The sequence below is a fragment of the Typopeltis vanoorti genome, chromosome 22 (assembly GCF_054136105.1).
Source record: "Typopeltis vanoorti isolate ZY-2024b chromosome 22, IOZ_Tvanoo_1.0, whole genome shotgun sequence".
NCBI lineage: Eukaryota > Metazoa > Arthropoda > Arachnida > Uropygi > Thelyphonidae > Typopeltis > Typopeltis vanoorti.
Genome location: NC_143570.1, coordinates 43,923,820 through 43,943,657, shown reverse-complemented (window position 1 = coordinate 43,943,657; position 19,838 = coordinate 43,923,820). Strand labels below are relative to the sequence as shown.

The 19,838-nt window shown below is 34.8% G+C and overlaps 1 protein-coding gene across 1 annotated transcript in view; it reads left to right on the top strand.

Annotated features, from left to right (window-relative positions):
- Positions 1 to 19,838, top strand: part of LOC150094368 (uncharacterized) — a 157,367-nt gene that overhangs the window by 62,312 nt on the left and 75,217 nt on the right. The window contains exons 6-7 of the mRNA XM_090412453.1: positions 7,675 to 7,823; positions 16,683 to 16,866. Coding sequence (XP_090268579.1) covers positions 7,675 to 7,823; positions 16,683 to 16,866 — 333 coding nt within the window. The remainder of the gene's footprint in view (positions 1 to 7,674; positions 7,824 to 16,682; positions 16,867 to 19,838) is intronic.

The window sequence follows — 19,838 nt, the reverse complement described above, 5'->3', positions numbered from 1 at the left end:
AAATTTTTGAAGCGGTATAAGGAGACTCAGTCACTACAAAACCAGACTGGTAAAGGCAGGAAAAGGTGCACAACAGCAAGTGATGATAGAAGAATTGAGAGACTGTGCCTACGTGATAGAAGAAAATCATCTCGGTATATACAAGATGAAATGGCGCAATACAATGTGAAATTGAGTGCATGGACTGTTCGGTGCAGACTGCAGGAATTTAGTCTAAATGCTGGAATTCCATGAAAAAAAAAACATTTTTATTTCTCAAACAAAGGTTGAAAAGATTAAACTGGGCTAAAACCCATGTTAACTGGACAGCAGAACAATGGGACAGTGTTATTTGGAGTGATGAGACCAAAATCTCCCTGTTTGGTAGTGATGGCATAAAATACGTAAAGAGAAGAATCGGACAAGATTTGTATCCTGATTGTATTACACCTACCGTGAAACACCAAGTTAGTGTTATAATCTGGGATTGTATGACATCAAAAGGTGTGGGCAGAATTTGCGTGATTAATGGGAATATAAATTCCAAAAATACATAAATGAAATACTTGAGCCCAAACTGAAGCCTTCTGCATATGATCTTTTCCAAGATAATGAAGCATTTATATTTCAACAGGATTCAGCTCCTAGTCATGTTGCTGCTGTGTGCAAAAAGTGGTTTCAAGATAATCATATTCCACTGCTGGAATGGCTTGGGAATAGCCCAGACCTTAACCCAATCGAAAATCTATGGAGCCAACTAAAGAACCTTGTTAGTCATAAGCAGCCCAGCAATAAAACTCGATTAATAGAAGCAATAATTCAACCTTGGTTTCAATTATAACAGCTGCAGAACTAAAAAAACTTGGTTCATTCTGTGGTAAGGTGTTGTAAGGCCGTAATTAACGCTAAAGGTTACCCAACTAAGTAATAACTCATATTGTGAGAATTTTTGTATATCTCGTTTTTTCTATGTGTTTCACTTTTCTTCTTTATAACTGCTGTTCTAATAAAAAAATCCTTCATAAAAGTTACTGCATTACATTCTTGATTAAATTATCTTTCCATTGATATATAATTTTATTGTATTACTCCAAAAAAAAGTAGTGTTATCAGCCATCAAACCTCATAAATACACTTTATCCAAAAGATTTCCACAATTTTGGCCACTAGTATATATATTAATGGAAAGGAAATCAAACTTGCAGAAGAATTGGAAAAGTAATACATTGGGAATTACTGACACAAAGAATACAAAATACAGGCGAGATCTTACTAAATAATAAATATAGGATGTCATATTCATGAAATAATGATCAAGGAAATGGAGTAGTGATAGCATTCAACACCAAATATGAAGATAAATCCTTGATAGCAAGGCAGTTTCAAGTAGAGTTATGTGGGCAAAATTTAAAATGGGGAAATAAACAATGAAACTTATTTGTGCCTATGCTCCCACAGAAGGTTTTTCTAAGGAAGAACAGGAGGAATTTTTCAAGTCATTAGAATTCAACAGGCAGCTGACAAAAAGAAAATGAAAAAAGTGGCCCTTGTTGGAGATCTGAACAGCTGAGTAGGAAATGAATCTCACCAGGCATTTAGGACCGTTTTGGGAGAATTTGAAGAAAAGGACAAAACTAATAATAATTTTAAGTATTTGTTGGACTTCTGCACAGGGCATGGACTAGTCATTACTAACACCATGTTCCAATACAAAGATGTACATAAGTTCATGTGGAGAGAAGACACAAGAAATAAGAAAAGTCTCATTGACTATGTCATTATTAATAACGATATCTTCATGCTGGTTCAGGATATAATAAATACAGAGGATTTGAAATTGGAAGTGACCATTACTTAGTGCTAACCAGGATAAAAATTAATATGACATTGAAAAGAACAGTATGTAAGAAAGTTTTAAAAAATTAAACTTGGGTATCTTTTACAGATAAACTATAGACTTGACTATACAAACATTTTTGAAAAAAAAATGAAACAGATTGAAAACAAGGACTAAACCTTGGAGTCTCAGTGGCAAACTCTGAAGAAGGCATTGATTGACTCAACTAGGGAGGTATGTCGCGAAATTGTCTTCAAGGATATAAAAATAAGAATGCCATGGTGGACACAAGAAGTTAAAAAAGCAGTTCTGGAAAAGAAGAAAGCTTATCAAAAGTTCCTAGCAATTAAGTCAGCAGATGCCTTAATAGAATACAGAGAAAAATGTAAGAGAGCTAAACTATGTGTAAAGTTACTAAACAACAGTCCTGGTTAGATTTGGTAAGAATATAGAAAATAAATATCATGAAGGTGGTTAAATGTTCTGGAGGCTATTGAAAAAGATCAGAAATGGAAGAAAGAGTACTGTAAAAAGAATCAAAGATGAAAAAGATGGCATGAAAAACTGAAAATAAAGATATCCTAGATGTCTGGAGCAATTAATTAGAAAGACCGTTAAATGAAACAAGCAGTGACAGATTTCAATTTTCAAGAAGAATGCAAAGAGAAGTACATATCAATACTTGAGGTAGAAAAAAAGCCATTAGAAACTTGAAATGTGGAAAGGCAGCTGGAGTAGATGATATTTGACCAGGAATGCTAAAGTATGGAGTTATAAAAGTTTAGCAGTGGCTTCATTCAGAGGGTTTGGTCAGAAGGTCAGATTCCCAATGATTGGAGTAGAGCTCTCATAGTACCCATCTATAAAAAAAGGAAATAAAACTGAATGTGAGAATTGCAGAGAAATGTTTCTACTAAGTGTTCCGAGTATGATTTGTGCAAACATACTTGAAAAGAGATTGAGAACAATTGTGGAAGAGAAACTTAGAGAATAACAGGTTAATGCCATTTAGAGGTTTTCAAGATCAGATTATGATGAGAGGTAGGAGCCAGACTAAGAGAGAGATACCCTTGTCCTCCAGGTTGGAGGACAAGGGTATCTTGCATAAGGCTGGTTACCTTACCAAGTTAAAAATTTCTTTAACTCAAATGCTTGGATTAGAAAATTCATCAGACCACAACCGAAAACGACCAAGAAAGAATAAATTTAAACAATTAGGAATCTCGGACATTTTAAAAGTAGCTATATGTGCGAAGTATAACAACAAAGGAATTATAATCAGTAAAACAACTAAAATCTAAAAATATTAATATAGCTGTGATGACAGAAACAAAAAAGAAATTAAAGGGAACTAAAGGGTGACATGAAAACGGGAGAAAAAGATATCCTTGAAGTATGGGGTAATTACTTCGAAAAATTGCTAAATGAAACAAACAGTGATAGCACAGTGGTAAAAAACACTCAACAGGCATACAGTCAGGAATACATATCCATACTTGAAGTAGAAAAAGCCATCAAAGGCTTGAAATGTGGAAAGGCAGCAGGAGTAGATGATATTCGACGAGAAATGCTGAAGTATGGTGGTATAAAAGTCTTACAGTGGCTTCACTGCATAGTACAGAAGGCCTGAATAGAGTGATGAATTCCTGATGATTGGAGTAGAGCTCTAATAGTACCATATATAAAAAAGGAAATAAAACTGAATGTGAGAATTACAGAGGTATTTCCCTACTGAGTGTTCTGGGCAAGATTTAAGTATACTTGAGAAACGGTTGAGAAGAATTGTGGAAGAAAAGCTTGGCGAAGATCAAGCTGGATTCAGGCCAAATAGAGGCTGTCAGGATCAGATCTTCACTTTACGAAAAAATAGTTGAGAAAGCATGGGAATATAACAAAGATCTGTATTTAAGTTTTATCGATCTGGAAACTGTATACGACAAGGTGCCAAGAGAGAATCTATTCAGTACACTGCAGTTATATGGTGTCAATGAGGGCATTATATCAAGCAATACTTAGTCTTTATTTGAGTTGCAAGTCAGCAGTTGGAAGTAGGCAGTAGGAAGATGGTTTAATGTTAAATCTGGTGTGAGACAAGGATGTACATTATCCCCTCTGTTATTCATTTTCTATATGGATCACATTATGAAGGAAAGTGGTATTAAACATGATATCAAAATTGGAGATGTTAATGTCAGCTCTTTGCTTTATGCAGACGATGTTATACTTCTAAATAAATCTGCTACAAGTTTGCAAGATTCCCTGACTAAATTGAATAACTGTTGTAATAGATATGGTGTGAAGGTCAGCAATAAAAAGACAAAGACAATGAAAATAGGTAGAATCGTTGAAAATGTAAACTGTGCTTTGAACGGAGAATCTGTGGAACAAGTAAAACATTTCAGATACTTAGGCACGATTTTTGGAATCAACAAGGCTGGTGTTGTAGGAAGTCAATTGAATAAATTCATATGGAATAAGAGAGAAATTAGTCGGAACACTAAATTAGCAGTGTACAAGACAGTGTTCAAACCAGTTTTAACTTATGGATCTGAGAGCTGGGTCAGAAGTAAATACTTGACCAAAGACTAGAGACCGCAGATATGAGAGTCCTGAGAAAGATTAGGGGCGTGAACAGATGGCATCAATGGCAATATCATATTAAAAACGAGAATATTAGGAAAGAACTTGACATTGTCAGCATCCAGGAATGCATTAGCCGAGCTAATCTCAGGTGGTATGGTCACTTAAACAGAATGGGCGAGGAAAGATTAGCAAAACAAGTGTTCTCTGCAAGGTTGGCAGGAAAACGATCCAGAGGAAGAGCAAGATATAGGTGGATTGATATGGTACAAAGTGCCTTAGACGGTAGAAATATAAGATCTGATAGTGTTGGAGTCTTGACAAGTAACAGACTGATTTGGAGAAAAATTGTAGATAAGAAGTTAGTAATGATGTAAATATTTCATGTAGTACTATCATATCCTGTACACCCTTGAGGGTACATCAGGAATTTGATGATGATGACGAAATGGAGAAAGGAAGTGAAAGAAAAAACAAGAAATACAACAAATATACAAAGTATATCTATTATAAGAAGAAAGCATTAGAAATGCTTTCTTCTTATAATATATCAATCATGATTAACATATTACCTAAAAGAAGCCCAAATCAGTGAAGATATAGAAGGAGAATGTTTGAGAAATAATGATTCACATTTTAATATTGTATCAACTTACAACTGAAATTAACTTTTTTTGAATGAAACATTTTTTTTTTAATGTGAATCTCAATCACGAAAGGTTATAAAACTTTTATTACTATGAGCAGTTTGAGGATTAGATAATCCAGTGTCTCTGCTGTAGAGAGCAAAATGGAACTTTTTTCAATCCACTTCTGATCTTCAATAAGTGTGGTGGTGATCTTGTACCAAGCAGTGAAGTCATTGGTCGCCTAAAGACTTTCACAGCCATCTATGTCGGTGGAAGAATGAGTACATACACTGTTCACTTGGCCAACCAGGTTAATTTATTACACTTCTTCTGAGACTTACTGTACTATTGTTACTTTCATTGAAGTGTTAATTACAATACCAGCATCTACAAACATGTTGAAGCATAATGGATGAATGAAACCTTTTATGCAATAATTACCTCAGATGTAAGTGCACTAATATCACATGCACATCACTTTATTTTCCCTTATTTGAAGTTTAAGGGAGTAAAAAAAGTGTATCACCTGTTTACATTCTCTGATCGTGCAATCAGTAGGCTCCCTCTCCCACATTTTTGATTCCAGTTTCTATGTTGACTCTCTCTTTAATCTACCACACCAATCTACTGCTATCTACTATTAGTAGATAATAGTACTGTGTATATTATCTATGCTGGCCTGGTTGGCCAAGTGGTTAGTGTATCTGCTCTCTTGCCAAGAGGCTGCAGGTTCAAATACCGCCTTGGCATGGATGTTTGTGATTGTCTTCTGCATTCATACATTCATTCATACAAGTGAATAAACACTCTCCCAAGATGGACTGTCACCATGGGAGAAGTAGACCCAACCCTCCCGCAATGGGAGAGGCCTTCATCCTGTATTGGGTAGAAAAGACAGGCTGATATCATCATCATCTTCATATTATCTGTATTCAGCACTATTATCTCATTGTACACAGTACATTGACCTAATAGTACACAGTACTCTATGTACACAGTATTGTTATCTAATTGTACACAGTACAAGGTTTCATTGTATTGTACATTTAGATAATAATTTTCTGTCAAGGTTTGTGCCACGCTACCCACTTCAGTGGACTCTTAACCCTAAGAACTTCAGTAGTGTATAGATTTCTTTAACTTCACTGTACCTCAGTTTATTTCCTCACTACTGAAGTTCTTAGGGTTAAGAGTCCACTGAGGTGGTAGCTTGGCACAAACCTCGACAGAAAATCCAGCATCATTCTTTTTGTTCCTGATTGGTGAGTAATCTCAGAGTTGTGTTCCTTGCAGTACTGATGTCCATTTCATTACATTTTCAAATGTAACACTGATTTCTCACTTTGAACATATGTCAGCTTATGATCTACGTATGTGGTACACTGTCATCATATAGATCAGGGGTCGGCAACCCGCAGGGCTGCATGCGGCCCATAAAAGGTTGACCATACTTACATGGCATGTGGCTTGTATGTTGAATTATTTAAATAATACATTTTATAATATGAATAATAAATTAGAAATAATTTTATATCTATATTCTTGATATTGCCGTGCAACTTGGTGAGAGTCAACCTTGTGATCATCATGAGTGGGGATAACAAATGGACTTCATCTGACGACAATCGAGATTTTGGTGCACATTAAAGAACGCATTTTCGTTAGAAAATTTCCAAAAATTTTATCGATGCTTGCCAAAAAAGCAGGGAAACACACATATTGTGATGCACAAACTATATTACTTGGTTTTTACATGATAATAATTTTTTATTGAGTTTCATTTTCATGCTTGTTTCATATCTCGTACTTTAAATATTTCTGTTTTTTTTTTTTAAGACTGATATAATAAAAATTGATAACTCAAATATTTTTTCACTTACTATTTTCGCTTAATTAAACGCCTGTGGCCCGATTATTGAAAATAAAAGTTGAATGTGGCCCGCGAGTCTGAAAAGGTTGCCGACTACTGATATAGATAGTGTCTAAAATTATTAAATGTCCAAATTATGTTAAGGCATTTGTGCTCAATAGCTGAGTAACTACATTCTACCAGGTTTAAGAAATAACTAGCATAAGCAAGAGGTGACAGTTTGTTGTTCATCTTGTTGATCAAGTAGCATCCCTACTGGTATATCAGAGGCACATGTTGATAGATTAAACCTCTTTTTAAGTTGGAAGAGCCTTCATAGATCAGTAAGTATTAATGTTGTCCTTTGGTTTATCCTGGCCAGAATATGAGAAACCTTTACATGTAACTCCTGTGTAATAATCTTGTTTCTTTCATAGACTATGTCAAGCATCTAAATTTATTATGTGAATTAAAAGTAAGTGTTATAAATATCCAATACACGCACATTGTCTTTTATATTTATTTTGATATTCTTAAGCTAAACTGCTTAGGAATACTAAGTGATAATTAATAAGTGGTATAGTTGGATTTCAGTCTTCAAAGATTTTTTATTTTTTTTTTCACTAAATCATTTAATAAAATCTGGAAATGAAATACATAATTTTCAGCTTATATAAATATTAACGAGCCTTCCATATTTCTCGTAAGAATTTGATAATGTGCAGTATGTCATTTGTGCAATTATTTTTATTTCTATTTTATTTATTTATTTATTTATTTTTGTATTTATGCTGCTTTAGCTCTGAAGCAGGAAGACATTCAAGCACTGAAGTATTTCTGTTGCTCCATTTCTTGGTTATTACTTCAACAAAATAAATTGAAGGATGTTTTTAAAATAATTTCTGAATTAAAAAACTTGAAATCGCACTTTAGTATTACAAATGAACAGGTAAAGCAATATTATCATTATTATCTTTAAACTAAATGTGATATATAGAGAAATCTTAGATAATATGTTTTTACAGTAAGATCATTTTAGATAATTTCGTTTATTGATCATTTTACTCTCTTATATATATATATATATATGAAGAGTAATTAAAAACATCTGGAATGAGTTTATTACGTTTTTTTCACTATTTTAAACTATATTTAATATTGCAATATCTTAACAAAATATGTTATAAAACACTAAAAACATGAAAATGTACATTAATATACTATATAACACTAATTTTCTAAAGGGAAAAACACAATAAAACTGATAAAAATCTCAAATTTTGCAAGAGTGCTAAATCCACAGACAAATCACAATGTAACCTCTAACCCAGCTCCAAACCAAATCAAAATATCCATCAAAAGAGTAATGTTGATCAGGTGATTCATATAGGTGTATGCAGGGCAGCCCCTAGGAATTTTGTCGCCCCGTGCAGTAGCATATTTTGCTGCCCCTTCTCCCTTATTTTTCGTATAGTTTATGCCAACTTTGCTGTCCCAAAAAACTTGCTGCCCCGTGCAAATGCACATCTTGCAGTCTTGCACCATCGGTAGAGCTGGCCCTGGGTGTATGCGAATTATGCGTGCATTGATGGAGTGCAAGGATATAAATATATTATTTATTTATTTATATCCTGCCTGTGCCCATAAACTACACCAAATTTGTCAAATTCTTAAAAACAGTAGCCAAAGCAACCATCCCTTGTAGTTTCCAGCCTCATTATACACCATGCTAGAACATAAAGCTTGAAGATATGCTAGCTCTGCATGAGGAATCTAGTGACTCATTAGTGGCTAAAGAACTAATAAAGCTCCTGGACAATAGTAGAAGAGAGAGAGAGAGAGAGAGAGAGAGAGATGACTACCAGCGATGGAAGAACTTGACTTCTCTAACTCTAGTCGGCGTTAGTAATTGAGAGGAGACCTCCACATAGCCTTTAAAGGAATACGGAGAACCGACCAGAGCTTCTGACCTAATGTCCAATCCTCACCTTCTCGTGGTGCACCCTGTTGGGTATCTACCTGGATACTGAACGAACGAGGATGGGCTGGCAATTTGGGATTTAGCCGACCAAATTGTATTCTTATTGGCTTAAACCAGTATACAAAATGATGGTACAACATGACAAAATTTCATGCTGGCTGGGGTGTTGCCCAGTTAAACAAGGCCCCCCCGTTGTTTTCTCCAGGGAACCAGGGTGAACAGCGAAAAGTCAGCTACTGGAACAGATCTGAAAACAAACCCCAACTCAACATCAGAGTTAAAGATCGGTACTATCAACGTAAGAAACCTGAATGGCAAAGAAATGGAGCTAGCTGAGGAATTAGATAAGTACCAGATCGACATAATAGGGGTGACTGAAATAAAAAAAGACCAAAACTGGTGAGATCTTTCCGAGCAATAAATACAAAATGTTATATTCAGGCAATGGCAATCAAGGAAAAGAAGGAGTAGCCATAGTATTCAACACAAAATACGAGGCTAATCTTCTTGAATGGCAGTCAGTCTCAAGTAGAGTAATGTGGGCAAATATGAGAATGGGGAACTGGACAATGAGACTTATTTGTGCCTATGGTCCCACAGAAGGTTCTACTAAGGAGAAGTGGAGGAATTTTTTGAGGCTTTAGAAAAAGCAACTGACACAATGAAAAAGGAAAAGTTGGTCCTTGTTGGGGATCTAAATAGCAGAGTAGGAAATGATTGTGAGACATACAAAAATATTTTGGGAAAATTTGGAGAAAAGAGCAAAGCTAATAATAATGGCAAATATCTGTTGGATTTCTGCTCAGGACATGGACTGGTTATTACTAACACCATGTTCCAACATAAAAATGTGCACAAATTCACATGGAGAGAAGAGGCAAGGAATAAGAAAAGTCTCATTGACTATGTTATTGTTGATAGTGATGTTTTCTCCCTGGTGCAGGACACCAGAGTGTACAGAGGATTTGAAATTGGAAGAATGGCAAGGCCACTGGAGTCAATGGTCTCAAACACTGGGGAAAGGCATGGCTGTCAGTCCTGTTCTCCACCATAATCTCTACTGGAGAACTACCAGACCTGTGGGAATCTAAGATAATTGCAGTTCCCAAGCCAGGCAATGTTTCCTAATCCATTGGAAACCTTTGCCCAATTGCCCCTCTATGCTCAACCAACAACAACAAAAAATGATCCTGGAAAGAATCATACTGAAAAGGATCTCATTGAGATGGCTCTACCTATAGAGCAATTTGACTTTAGGCATGGTATAAACTACTGTGAACAAGTCTTGACTTTAACAACTCAAATTGAGGCCTGCTTCCAAAAGAAATTAAAATCTGAAGCTGTCTTCATTGACTTGACATTGGCCTATGATACTGTCTGGATCAGAGGCTTCCTCTCAAAACTCAGTTTCATCATAAAATGCAAAACAAGCTTACACTTCCTAGAATTCATGTTCACAAACAGAAAAATCTGGGTCCATATTGGAGGAAGGAAAAGCTGACCCAGATTCCTTCAGAATGGCTTGCCCAAGGCCTCTGTTTTGGCTACAACTCTTTTTAACATCTATATCACAGACATTCTTGCAACATGATCAAGCAAACATATGTATGCAGATGACATGGCAATACTCCACCAATTGCCTTCTTTCACTTTCCTGGAGGTTACCCTGAACACAGATTTGGAGATGCTAAAGAAATATTTAGAAAAGTGGAACCAAAAGCCAAATCCCACAAAAACAGTGTCCACACCATTCCATCTTAACAACAAGGAGGCAAACACCAACTCAACCTAATTTTCTGTGGTGGCCCAGTCAAGCATGATCCTCATCTACAGTACCTGGGAATGAACCTGGATAGAAGTCTGACCTGCAGAAATCATATTCGTAAAGTAAAAAACAAAATAAAAATGAGAAACAACATCATCACAAGACTTAGTGGAATTAACTGGGGTGGCAGAGCCAAGGTACTTGGAATCATAGGCCTGTCCCTTGTTTACTCTGTGCCAAGTACTGCATATCAATCTGGGAAAGAAGTACTCTCACATATATTATTGACTATCAACTGAACATAACCATGTGCGCGATTAGCAGGACCCTGTGTTCCACCCCTCTGCATTGGCTACCAGTGCTTTCCAACATAGTCCCATCAAATGTATGAAGACAGATTTCACTAAGAGAACTGGAGAAAATTATGAATAACTTTCTACTGCCTCTCCACTCAACCCTATAAATCCTTCTAGAACCCAGGCTGAAGTCAAGGCACCCATTTTGGGACATAACGAGAGCCTTCTCTGATCCAGCACCTTTAACTTACCACACATGGAACCAGCAGTATGCTATGAACACGCCAACAAATGGCTCTCTTGTGAAAGACTTCTGCAGCCACCAGCTTCAACCTTTCTAGAAGGCTATGGACAGCTATTAACAGAATCCGAGCAGATGCAGCTATCTCCTACATAAATGGAATATGGGAAATAGCCCTTACTGTGACTGCATCCATATTCTACAGACTACCAAACATATCACGAGACTGTCCCCTTCACTGTTTCCACTGTGAAGTGTATGTCAAAGGAGGCTATAGAATGGCTTTCAACATTGGACATTTAAATATAGCTGTACTCTGCCATAAGAATAAATAAATAAAATAAATAAATAAATATATATATATATATATATATATATAAATTATATATCAGTGGTGTCGTGCCCATTTGAGTTTGGTGTGCTGTTGTGGCTTATGCAACCCGTGCTACAAAATTCATGTCACGTTGACTCTATGATTGCATTTTTATCTATGTGTGAAAGTTTCAAGAATGTATAGCACATCAGTGCTCATCTTAATTGTTCAATTGCAATTAATTGTAGGATAACTTTGAATACTTTTATCAATTAATTGTAACCAAATCTCTGCAGAGTGGTGGACAATGTTTGTTTTAGGATACTGTGTATTAGAAAATAACAATGAAGGAGAATGCTTTAATTGGTTGATATATTTGAATTACTCAAAGGTGTAAAATTTGGAAGAGAAGGACGAGGCTTACCTCCTTTGACTACAATACTGTTCTTCATCAAATTCCTGACATGTACCCTTTAAGGGGTGTACAGGATATTATGATAGTACTGCATGAAAAACTCATCATTACTGACTTATCAAGTTTGACCTGCTACATCATCTGTACATCTTTTCAAAGGTGTATGTATTTTGAACGCACATCCGGGCTATTAACACGAATGTGATGCAATGTTTACTCATCGAAAAGTGCCTCTTCAAGAAGCATTAGTATGTTGTGTTTACTTTTAGGAATCATATGAAGTCGGGAAACAATTAGGAGAGTCTTTAATGGGAATAAATGCAAAAATATATCGGTGATATTACTATTTGCTGGATCAGCACTGCAAACCTATCACACCCTGAATATTTGCCCCTGACACACACACACACACACACACACACACACACACACACACACATATATATATATGTATGTAGAAAGTTTTTTACCTTGGGTATAATATATGTTAAAGATACCAAGCTATTTTAAACCTGGTTTTATTCCATTTCCCAAGTAAGCAAACAGACAGATAGTCAAGTTTGCGCCTGCATGTAGTGTGAGTCTAACTGACCCACAAGGTAGTGCAAGTCTAGGCAACTCATGGTAAAGGTGGAATAAGCTCTGATCACTATTCTTAATATTTACCCTTAATGCAAAGCCCATCTCCTTGAGGAGATGTATGATGCTATGCATTAAAGGCAAGGGGGCCACTACCTGGATACTTAATGCAAAGCCCATCTCCTCAAGGAGATGGGCTTTGCATTAAGGGTAAATATTAAGAATAGTGATCAGAGCTTATTCCACCTTTACCACGAGTTGCCTAGACTTGCAATAATTTGTGGGTCAGTTAGACTCACACTACGTGCAGGTGCAAACTTGACTTATATATATATATGAAGGGTGCTTAAGGGTTAAAGCTATATAACTGAGAGAAGACCTCCATATAACCTTTAAAGGAATGCAGAGAACCGACCAGGGCTTCTGACCTAATGTCCAATCCTCACCTTGTCGTGGTGCACCCTGTTGGGTATCTACCTGGATACTGAATGAACGAGGATAGGCTGGCAATTTGGGATCTAGCTGACCAAATTGTATTCTTATTGGCTTAAACCAAAATACAAAATGATGGTACAACATGACAAAATTTCATGCCAGCTGGGGCATTGCCCTGTTAAACAAGTCCCCCGTGTTTTCACCAGGGAACCAGGGTGAACAGCGATAAGTCAGCTACTAGAACATAATGAAAAATGAAAAGTTGGTCCTTGTTGGGGATCTAAATAGCAGAGTAGGAAATAATTGTCACACATACAAAAATATTTTGGAAAAATTTGGAGAAAAGAGCAAATCTAATAATAATGGCAAATACCTGTTGAATTTCTGCTCATGACATGGACTGGTTATTACTAACACCATGTTCCAACATAAAAATGTGCACAAATTCACATGGAGAGAAGAGGCAAGGAATGAGAAAAGTCTCATTGACTATGTTATTGTCGATAATGATGTTTTCTCTCTGGTGCAGGACACCAGAGTGTACCGAGGATTTGAAATTGGAAGCGATCACTATTTAGTCTTGAGCAGGATAAAATTGAATTTCATATTGAAAAGAATAACATGTAAGAAAGTTTTAAAGTGAATTAAAGTTGAGCAGCTCTCAGATGTGAACTGTAGACTAACATACAGAATGATTATTGAAGAAAAAATGAAAGAGTTTGAGAACAGCAACCAAACATTAGAGATTCAGTGGCGAGCCTTGAAGAAAACCCTGATTGATTCAGCTAGAGAGGCATGTGATGAGGTTGTCTGCAAGGATAGAAAAATCAGAACTCCATGGTGGACACAGGAAGTTAAAGAGGCAGTGAAGAAAAAGAAGAAAGCATATCAAAAGTTCCTGGCAAATAAGTCAGCTTGTGCTCTTAGAGAATACAGAGACAAATGTAAGAAAGCTAAACATAAGTCATGGGAGGACTTTGGCAAGAACATAGAAAATAAATATCAAGAAGGTGGCAAAATATTCTGGAGGTAGTTGGCTGAAGTCTGCAAGATTCCCTGACTAAATTGAATAACTGTTGTAATAGATATGGTGTGAAGGTCAGCAATAAAAAGACAAAGACAATGTAAATAGGCAGAATCATTGAAAATGTCAACTGCGTTGTGAACGGAGATCCTGTGGAACAAGTAAAGCATTTAAGCTACTTAGGCATGATTTTTAGTGAAGATGGTAAATTAAATATGGAACTAGACAACAGAATCAACAAAACTGGTATGGTGGGAAGTCAACTGAATAAATTCATATGGAATAAGAGAGAAATTAGTCAGAACACTAAATTAGCTGTATACAAGACAGTGTTCAAACCAGTTTTCAAAAGTTCAAAAGAATTTTATAACTGCACGATACTCAATTTTATCCATTTCAAGGGATACAGACAGCACTTTTGTTTCAGACAGTTGTACCAACTTAGAAAAAAAATCTCTTGCCAATAGTGTTGCCATCTATGGTCGAGGCCGAGAACGTGTATATATATATATGTTAAAGATGCCGAGCTATTTTAAACCTGGTTTTACTCCATTTCCCAAGTAAGCAATCAGACAAACAAGTCAAGTTTGCACCTGCACGTATTGCAAGTCTAGCTGACCCGCAAAGTAGTGCAAGTCAAGGCAAGTTGGGTCAGCTAGACTTGCAATACGTGCAGGCGTAAACTTGACTTGTTTGTGTGTTTGCTTACTTGGGAAATGGAGTAAAGCCAGGTTTAAAATAGCTTGGCATCTTTAACATATATTATACCCAAGGTAAAAAGCTTTCTACATATATATATATATATATATATATATAAAATCAGATAGAATTGCATTTGAGATTTTTTTTTACATTATTGAGACTTTACAAATAAGGAGAGATCTATCTTCAGACACATAACTAAAGATTCTAAATGAATGTGAAACCTAAAGAAAACATCTCATAGGGAAAGGATAGATGCTTTTGAGATGTGTTACAGGGGGTTATTTGAGGATCTTGTGCACGGAAAGGTAGAGAAATGGATGGGTCCTAGAAATCATTGATAGAACTTGAACTATCCTGAAGAGCATTGACAAGAGAAAGCTGAAATGCTTTGGACACAATAGAAGGAATGGAAGATGGACTTCTCAAAACAGTAATTGATGATAAAGTTCCTGGGAAAAGGGAAGTTGTAGATCCTCAGCGAGGATGGTGTGGCTGGAGTAACTGGTCTTCTGAGAGAGAGAAAGAGAGAAATGAAAATTTATGAAATGCCCACAATATGACTACCGGGGTGAGAATTCATATGGCACATCAAGGTGTGAAATGACCATACATCTACTAATATCCAGTGGAATTATGATGATTATATGAACTACAAGATTTCCAAAAATTTTGGAGGTCAGCTTAAGAATGATACATTTGTAGTATCTGAAATTAGAGAATTATCAAAAAATAAACAATTCAAAGAAAAAAAGAAACAGTCTCATAAAATAGAATTATAAATCTTGAAATCATTAGAAACTGTTTGGCTTCTTTCAAGAGCTACATTACACAGTTTTAACAAGTGCAGCAGAGCTTTATAAATACTCAATTTTGAGTGTTTTTAACACTTAAAAAGTTTTTTTTCTAAATACAGTCAGTCTTCGACTTAAAATATATGCAACTTATGACAGCCTCCCCCATTTGTCTCCCCCATTCCCCCCAAAATAATGGTGCATTCACGCTATATTTAGTGCTATAATAAAATTTCTAATGTATTTTGTTTGGCTTGTTGCCATGCAGCATCTATGGGTGAACAATGTTACTATGGTCAGTGCAGTATAATGTTTGTTGGTGGGAGGTTATTTATTATTACTTAGTTTAAATATTGTTTAAACATACCAATCAAATATAGAATTTCCCTTAATTATTGGTTTCTAATATGTCCCAAAACAGCTTTTATCTCCCATCAAAATAGTTTTGGTTTGAGTGGAAGCACATGCCATAATTTGGCATGCCCACCCCAAAGTCAAGTACAACATGAGATGATTTGTCCTTGTTTGTGGTAGACACGTCAATTTTATTAAATTATTTTCTGCTTCAGTCACCTTGCCATGAAAGTCTAATGATGACTACTCCATCCGCTGTACACTAACGGCTTTCATTTGTGATTTTTTAAGCAGTTATTTCTTTGTTAAAACGACATCAAGGAAAAAAGCAATTCTTCTAGTGGTATGGAACTGCCCCCCCCCTCCCCAATCCCCAAAAGTTAGGTAGGATCTAGCCTACTTCCTATAGGGAATAAAATGGCATTAGTGAACACACACATCTAGTGATTTCCAACTTGCAACCTTTCCGACTTACAATGTGATCATTGAAATGAAGCCCTGTCATAAGTTTATTATAGTGACTTATATAACAAAATATGCATTCACTTGAATTGTGGCTGTTTATATTCATTTAACACATTTTTTTAAAAATTTTTATCATTGAACAGTATTTATCCAAATTTATATTTTGTCACACTCATAATTTTAAATTCTCTCATGTAAAATGAATAAATTCTGTTTTGATCATCATTACAAACTTTTTGTCAAGCACTTTGACCATTATTTGAGTTAGAGCAGACTATGAAGAGTTCTTGAACTATAATAATATCAATAATAGTACTTGCAGCACACACATAAAGCCCTTCTTAACCTTCCCAGTAAATTTTTATAGTTGTATACCTTTTGATATTAAATGCAACCAGCATTATGTATGTATATTTATCTACATGTGTATACTATTTTTTCCAGAGAGAAAATATATTTACTTTGTTATATCCACTTGCACATTCATCAATTGCACCATCTTCTAATACAGTTTTGAAGATTATAGAATGTTGTGCACATATGGAAATAAATGATTTTATAACATCTTTTAAAATTCTAGAAACATTGGATAGCTCAGTTTGGTTTCCACATTTAGTTTATCTTAAAGGTATTGTTTGTTCTGAATTTTCATGTGAAATTAACATTTAAAAATTGAAATTAAATGAAATATTTTTATATTTTTCAGTTTGAAAATTAGCTGAATATTAATCATAGCATAAGCAGTATTTACTTTTCTGTTATATAAAAAAATGTTATATAGAATTAACAGCTGGTCACAGTTTATGCTTTAAAAATACAAATGGACCTAGACATAAAGCTCGTTTGGGGGAAAAAAAATGTTTTGATATCCTAATGCTTGGGACAAAATCACACTACACATATGATTTTGTCAAAAAAAAAAACAACGTTTTCTTGCCACTGATGTGATAAAGGAACATAATATTTTTTTTATTTTTTTTATATCTGACCTTTAAACGAAAGGTCACAAGACCTGTAGCACCTCAGTGCCAAATGTGGTTAAATATTTATTTGCCTGCTAATATTTCTCTGTTTTTCTAACCAACATCTTCAAAACACAAATAGTTTGTCACAGCACACAATGACTGTGTTATTATTGGGAAACCAATATGAAATTTAGCACCTTCTACTACTGGATAAAAAGAAGTTTTATATATCAATTTGAAGTTGTTCTAAAATGACTATTTTACTAGATTTTTGCTGAATTAATACAGCCATACTTATTGAAGTGTTGAGAGTGTTTCACTGCTATTGCTTCTGCTGACTCCAGAAACAGCTTCTTGCACTTGTAACCACTTCTATGGAACTTTAGTTTTCTACCTTCTAATTTTTCTAAGGCATGGTCTCCCAGTCCCTATTGCTATAACAATGGTAGCAAGTGTATTTTTCATCTTCTCTGAGCTGGATGTCAACAAGTCTTCCTGTCTATCTTCAGTAAGCATTTCTCAGATGTCGAGCAATTCATGCACTCCTGGATGTGATAGAGAATGGAGTTTTTCATGATGAGGATTGATGATTTGATATATGGTGCAGAACTTGTATTTATTAAGCATGCTGGCTGTCTTTTCAAATGTATCTTGGATGTATGGGATAGTGATAATGGTTCACATTTCATTTCTGTAAGTCTTTCCCTATGTATATTACATGTTTCAGAGCATAAAAATCATAGTGATGGTGTTAATTGTAACAATATAATGATTTTTATGACTAATATCTTCACAGTTCTTCTCTTTAATCATCCAAACCTCTCATGTGAACCTCTTTTTATCTGTTTTCAGATAACTAGAGGTTTGGATGGTATTAAAAAAGAGACAGACATATCTTTCTCTTTTTTTTTTCTTTCATGCATTACATATTCTCCAAGTTATCCAACCATCTTGCCTCACCAGTTCTTTTCATATATCATAACATTTTCAATTTCTTTTGTTTAGTGATCTGCACATGAAGTGGATCAGCAGTCTTATATTGCTTATATATCTAATAGCTTTTATTTTTTTATGCATATATTAAACATCATAAATATACAGTAATATTATTACCATTCTGTTTATTGTTGTTATCTATAATCAAACAATAAATAGAATGGTAAAAATATTACTGTATATTTATGATGTTTAACACATATATAGAAAAATAAAAGTTATTAAAAAATCCAGTATATTTTCATCCAGTGTTACGTGGACATTGTCAGGGAGAGAATAAAAGATCGGTCAGTTAATGATATTCAAAATGTGAATCACAAGATACAAGTTATACAGCATGTGCTTACTAGCTCATGTCTTGGTCACAGTCAAGCTAAAAGAAGAATGCACTATTAGAGATCAACAGTAATTGCAATTACTTCCTGGAATTTTGAGACTGGCATGGTCAGAGTTGTTAAGATTTCAGTGATGTCATCAAGAAACAGATGATCAAATTTAAATCTGCTGGAACGAAGAGTCTTGGTTTGGTTCAAAAGAACTGTGTGTCTAATGTCAGTGGCATGTCGAACAAGGCCATACCATGAACTTCACAACATCTCAGATCGATCTCAAACTTTTGGGTGGTAATCACTATTAATTTTTTTTCTCTGTAATATTGAATAGGTTATTAATTTTGAATTACAAACGTTATCTGTATTTTTTCTTTGAACTCCATTTTTCTGTATGGGTTAACCACTGTAAATATATAATAATGTCTCACACACTTGTCTTGTTCCTTTGAAACATCTAAAAATAGTAAAAAAGAACGTTTTTTGTTCTATTAAAAATAATAAACATTTCAGTACATTAAAGAATATTAAAATTCTTAATTCTGAGTCAGAATGTTAGCATGAACAGTATATCTGATCAGAATAACATTTAAAACAACAGTTTCAAAGCTGCAAAAATAAAACAAGCTTAAATTAGAATCTTGACCTGCAGTACCTCAGTATTAAAAACAAGAGATTTTTTTCTGATTTTTGTTTTCTACAAGACAAGACAAAAAAAAATCAAAGTGATTGGGGAGGAAACCTTAAACATGTCATTTACCATTCCCTCCCATGCTTATAATCTTCAGGTCAAAAATTATCCAGTTATTTCAAGCAATATTTATTATGAATATGTTATACATAATCTTTGCAAATATAGAAAATTTTATAGAATGTGAAGAAGTTTAAAAGCAGTTCTAATATTGAAATTGTGCTGTATATCTTGAAACCCTGCCACTGGAGCATAAGTTGAACTTCTGTTCCACTAATTCCTTCATAATGACTACTCACAAACAAAAAAGAAAAAAAAAGCACAAAATCAATTAATATTCTCTTAGAAACCGACTCATAATATTTCAGAAATAGATTATAAAGGCACTATATTTTCAGTTTCAAGATATATAGTACAATTTTTAAAACAAGTCAGTATTAGAACTTTTAAACCTGTTCACCACTACAGAATTTTTTATGTTTGCCAAAAGACAGCATTCCTTTTGAAAAACATCTTGGAGTAAACAAGATTCCATGTACCTGCAGCAAAACTTGCATCAGACAGACTAGAAAGGATTTTGAGATCTGTAAAAAAGAACACTATGATGCTAAGTATAAAA